We start from the raw sequence: 5,394 nt of genomic DNA on the forward strand, positions 1-5,394 counted from the left end.
GCCCCAGTTCTGGTATTATAAGCATGCACTCTCCCCTCCCCGTGAAAAATCACTCATTCAACAAATAAGGAAAATGAACTCCAAGGAGAAAGCTCCATGTAGAGTGGAAGAACTGGAACTAGAACCCCAAGTCTCCTGGCTGCTAGGCCGAATCAGCTGACTCAATTCAACATGTGTTTTTTGAGCATGTACTACGTATCATTCTGGGTATGGCACACCATGTGGAGGGAAATTAAAGTGTGGATTCTTTTTTTTGTTTGTTTTTCAGTACCAGGGATGGAACTCAGGACCTTGCATTTGTGAGGTGGGTACAGTGCCACTAAGCTAAATCCCCTGCCCTGGATTCTTTTTTTTTTTTTTTTTTTTTTTTTTTTTTTTTTTTTTTTTTTTTTTTTTTTTTTTTTTTTCTTTTTGTACTGAGGATCAAACTTGGGTCCTTGTGCTTGCATGGCAGGCAGCAGAACCACTGAGCTAAATGTCTGGCCCTGGATTCTTGACAGCCATACTGTTTGAAGGGGGATTTCCTCCTCCCATCAGACAAGCTTGCTGTAAGTCGTGTGAATCTCTAATGAATGGTGATTAGAAAGTGAGGGTTTGGGACAATGACACCTCCCAGGCTCTCTGTCCCAAAAGACTGACCCATCTCAGTCTTATCCTGTGTATGCTAGGGCTCTGGATTGGTACATCACTGCCCACACTAGGCCTGCCCTACTCTAGTGACAACAGCTGACTCCCCATCCAAACTCGCGGCAATTTGCTTTTTTTTTGTTTTTTGTCCCGGGGATCATACTCCGGACCTTGTGTTTATGAGGCAGGCGGCAGAACCACTGAGCTAAATACTTGGTCGCAAACTCATAGCAATTGATCAAATCTTCACCAGTCCAAGCAGGACTGCCCTCCCAGAGCAGGTGACTGAGAGCCACACCAGTAACAATCTGTCTGCCTACTAGGTTCTGTTATGTATTTTAGAGCTTGTTTTAAAATTTTAATGTTTCTTTTATAGCGCTGGTCAAAGCCAGGGCTTCACGCCTTAGGCAAATGGGGTACCACTGAGCTACACTCCCAGCTTTTTTTAAAGAGCTTTTTTTGTTTTCTCTCTTGAAATACCCCTGAGACAATCATTCATCATCATTTGTTATATGTTTTCCTGCCTTATTCCTGGCATGGGTTTTGCACTTGCATAGAGAGAACTACACATATTAAAAAGATACCAGTGGGCTGGGGATATAGCTCAGAGGGGGCTGCATCTGCCTGGCAACCACAAGATACTGAGTTCGATCTCTGGTACCAAAAAAAGATACCGCTTTATGTATGTCATATTTTAGTACAAAAAGATTTGTTACCAAGAGATAAAGGGAAGGGGAAGAGAGGGCAGGGAAAGGGGACATACAAAGAATTAAGGTGTGTTACAGGCTGGTGTGGTGACGCACACCTGCAATCCCAGCACTCAGAAGACTGAGGCACAACTGCCATAAGTTCGAGGCCAGCCTGGGCTGCACAGTGAGTTCAAGGCCAGCCTGCACTGAGATCCTGTCTCAAAAAACAAACAAACAAACAAACAAATTATGTACATGTATCAATACCCATGATGAATGTAATATGTTGCAAACATGCTATGAAAAAGTTTAAAAATACTTCAAAAAGAAAAAAATACCATTCTATATGTGAAAAAGTTTATTAACCAAAACAAAACAAGGCCCCCTCCAGGCATCTGTCTAAACCTAGGTTTCCCCAAATATAAAGTCAAAATAATACCTATCTCATTTATTTTTTTGAAGCAAAACATTTATTGGCACATTTTAGATATACATAATGATAGCAATCATCATAGAGAATTCGTACCTGTACATGATATATACTGCCCACTTTGCTGTAACAGCAAGAAAATTGGACACCTAAAAGCTCATTCTTATGCCGGAGATTTAGCTCAGTGGTTCTGCTGCCTGTCTCATGAGGGTAAGGTCCCGAGTTCCATCCCTGGTACCAAATAAATAAAAATAAAAGCTCATTCTTGAGAAAATTGTTAAAATGGATTGTAGTAAGACTTCTAGCTAGCCGGGTGTGGTGGCACATGCATACCTATAATCCCAGCACTTGGGAGGCTGAGGCAGGAGGGTGGCTGTGAGTTCAAGGCCAACCTAGAACACAGTGAGTTCAAGGCAGCCTGAACTACATAGTAAAACCCTGTCTCAAAAACAAAACAAACACAGAGAGAGAGACTTTTAGCTAAATAGATGCTTGTCCCCAGAGAAAGCCTGTTACTACGTGACATTCAGGTGGCCACCCAAGAAATGGTTTTCACTTTCCCATAGAAAAGCCAAAAGAAAACGAGTGTTCCTTTGCCTTTCTCTCGCTTCTTCCCTCCCCCCTCTCCTTCCCTCCCTCTCCCTCCTAGGCCTCTTGGTGGCTCTTTAGTAAATAGAACAGAGAGCCAAGAACTAGCAAATATTAGAGGAAAGTCTCCAAAACTGAAAGAGACCCCCTCATACATTAAAAAGGAAGAAAGAAAGAAAGAAAAAAATTGAGCACTCCAGGCAATCCAGGTAAAGCATTTGGCACACATGAGGCCCTTTTGTCATGGAGCCCAAAGCTTGACTTGTCTTGAGGAAGCACCCATTTCAACCACAGGGCTGCTCAGAGGTCACAAGATTTGAACTGGTGATTTTACTGGCAGTGGACTTCACTTCCCAGCCCCCATCCAGGCACACTTCATCTGCTCCTAGTAATTAGAAGGTCTTTACAAGCTGCAGTGAGGGATACATAAGGTCCTTGAAATTAATTACTAGTTCAATCAGGTTTGACTCATGAGGATGGAGCAAGTCCATGAGTCAGTGGGAGAATGACCCAGCTTCCTTCAGCTCTAACTTGTAAAGCAGCAGTTGTCTGGAGAGAGGAAGACAAAGCCAGCCTTCTCTAGTCATCGCCTCAGAACCCCAGGAGGTGCAGGTTGGGAATGAACCTTGGGCCTTGGGGGAGGGGTCTAGAAGTTCAACCACAATCCCTAAGCACTTACATGTGGAAGCCACTGTCACAGTTACACCAATATATGACTTTTCTACACTTTGGCTCCCCCAGTATTTTGGGCCTTCGTTCTGCTTTCAGAAAACATTCTCTTACTCATTTCCAGGTGAATTCTCAGTTATCACAGCTCACCTCCTCTCCCGCCTCCACCATTGATCTAAATTTGGAGTGTCATAGCATGGCAGCCAGTCGGGATGGGAGGAACTGCTCTGAGGTGTGAGGCCTCTCTGAGCAGATCCTCCTGGGTTCCCACCTCCACTGTGCCTCTATGCCCTCATTTCTACTGTGCTGATGCTGTCCGCAAGATTCACTGGCAAAAGCAATGTGCCAGCTTTCCAAGGTACACCCAATGGCCTGAGCTCTTCAAATGTATTTCAGGCTCTGTCACTCCCACATTCTGTGAATTTGGCCAGAAAAAATGGGGATCAGCCCTAAAGCAGAGTCTGCAGTCTTGCCTGGCTCCCCCCAGCTAGGTTCCCTCCAGCTAGAGCAGTGTGTTGGGGCAGATGGGGGGACTCTGCCTGTTCAAGCGACCTCCTCCCACTCTATCTTATACCCAGACACTGCAGCTTTCTTTTGAACTTACAAGCCTGAATTTGGCATCTTTATTCTCTGATTAGAAAGTAGAGTGGTTTCAGGGACAAAAAGCAAGAGCTGGCTCCCTATAGTGTGACCCAAGACTCCCCCGCCCCATGGAAGCTGCTCTTCCTTTTCATACAAGCTGAGCCAGCTCCGACATTTGTGTCAGCAGGCCAGGACCAGGGAGGCCACTGCTCCTAGGAGGGGGAAGCAGCTGAGAGCATTTTATCTTAGATCAGGCTGAACCCCCACACCCAGCACACACTGCCTGCTTGCTTACCTCCCCCAGATAGCTGGGAAATGACACCTCTGGTGACAGACCTGGTCCCTGGGCTTCTGCCCGAGGGGGTGGGGCACTGCAGTGGAAGAGGACTCACCCTGAGGCCCTGGGAGGCCTGAGTGGGGGAGGGAGGAAGCCAGCTCCTGTTTGTCTCAGAGATTAAGCCTCCCCCTCATTGGAGGATGTAGCGAGCACTCCTCTCCTCTTTCACCACCCTCTCCCCCAGAGTTCACTGGTCCCATCTTGTCTGAGAAGCTGTGTGGGCATATGTTCAGCTGCTGGATAGTTCAAAGTACCTAAATGGAAAACAGCCAGGGATAGACCAGACCTGGGACCATCTATTACTGTACTGTGTCATACAGATCATGCCATTTACTATTATTATATTTTGGGTTTTTTTCCCCCATTAAATTTATTGGTACATTTAAAGCAAACAATACAGTTACATTTATCACTGGGATCTTGTACTTTCACATATGTCTTGGTTCTTATTTTTTCCCATACTCCTTCCCTCCCTTCACCCTTCCCTATTTATTTCGGTATTATCAACACAAGTCCTCACTATGTAGCCCAGGCTGGTCTCAAACTCTTGGTATCCTCTGGTCTCAGCTTCCCTTGTGCTGGGATCACAGGCATGCACCACCACACCCAGCTAGATCATGCCATTTAACAAATACATATTTAGTATCCACAAATGTACTAAATTTAGGAGAGGATGGAAATTGTCTTTGGTCACACCCACCCGTGAGGCTAATTCGAATGTGAAATGGTGCCTATAACCTAATTTGGCCCTGGCCCAGCACCTGGGATCAAAGGCTGAGCCCTGTACTGTGTCAGGGCAGCTGATGCCAGTCTGGGGCGGAGGTAGGTTCTGGTTACTCTGCAGCCCCACTTGAAGCAGCCCCAGGGGCAACCTGTGCTCTTAAGCTTGCCCCCAAGAGGCCTGTTTAGCTTGCCTACCAAGACTCCTTGGTCTGACCTGTGAGGACAGGCGGCTTTCACAGCTGGCAGCACCCCCTGGGATTTGATCAGGGCCAAGGACCTGGGATGGCAGGGTACATGGGAATGTGCTACGGCCCTCCTCCATCCTTTGGGGTTCCCTTGAGACATCACCTTGCAGGCTGAGGGAGTGAGGCCAACTCCCACCACTCCAGTCTGCCCAGGAGCAGGGTCCCCAGCTGTCCACACTGCTGAAGAACTTGCACGAGTCCCTCTCATTTCCCAACCCCAGCCCATTCCAGGTGCTGAAGGAGGGTTACCAGATGTCGAAACCACGGATCAGGGTGATCCTTTGGGCTGTGGGGGTTGTGGACTAGTTTGTTGGTTTCATCGATGGGGAGGATGTGGTTTGGAGTGAGGTGTGAGCCTTAGCTGAGATGCCCCAATAAGGGGCAGGTGACCCAAGGCTTGGGTGGCTGGGATGGGCTGTCGTCACACAGGGGGCATTGGTGGAGGGCTTGCGGGAGCCCAGTAGTCACCCTTGGGGGTCTCCCTAGTGAGGAGGCCGGCGGTAC

The 5,394-nt window shown here is 47.3% G+C and overlaps 1 protein-coding gene across 1 annotated transcript in view; it reads left to right on the forward strand.

The window, feature by feature from the left end:
- Positions 1–3,199: 3,199 nt before the first annotated feature.
- The window catches only part of Vamp2 (vesicle associated membrane protein 2), a 4,740-nt gene continuing 2,545 nt past the window's right edge, over positions 3,200–5,394 (forward strand). The window contains exons 1-2 of the mRNA XM_010615020.1: positions 3,200–3,235; positions 5,035–5,163. Of these exons, the coding sequence (XP_010613322.1) occupies positions 3,200–3,235; positions 5,035–5,163 (165 nt within the window). The remainder of the gene's footprint in view (positions 3,236–5,034; positions 5,164–5,394) is intronic.

This window comes from Fukomys damarensis, unplaced genomic scaffold (assembly GCF_012274545.1).
Source record: "Fukomys damarensis isolate Sample0158 unplaced genomic scaffold, DMR_v1.0_HiC HiC_scaffold_13, whole genome shotgun sequence".
NCBI classification, from domain to species: Eukaryota; Metazoa; Chordata; class Mammalia; order Rodentia; family Bathyergidae; genus Fukomys; species Fukomys damarensis.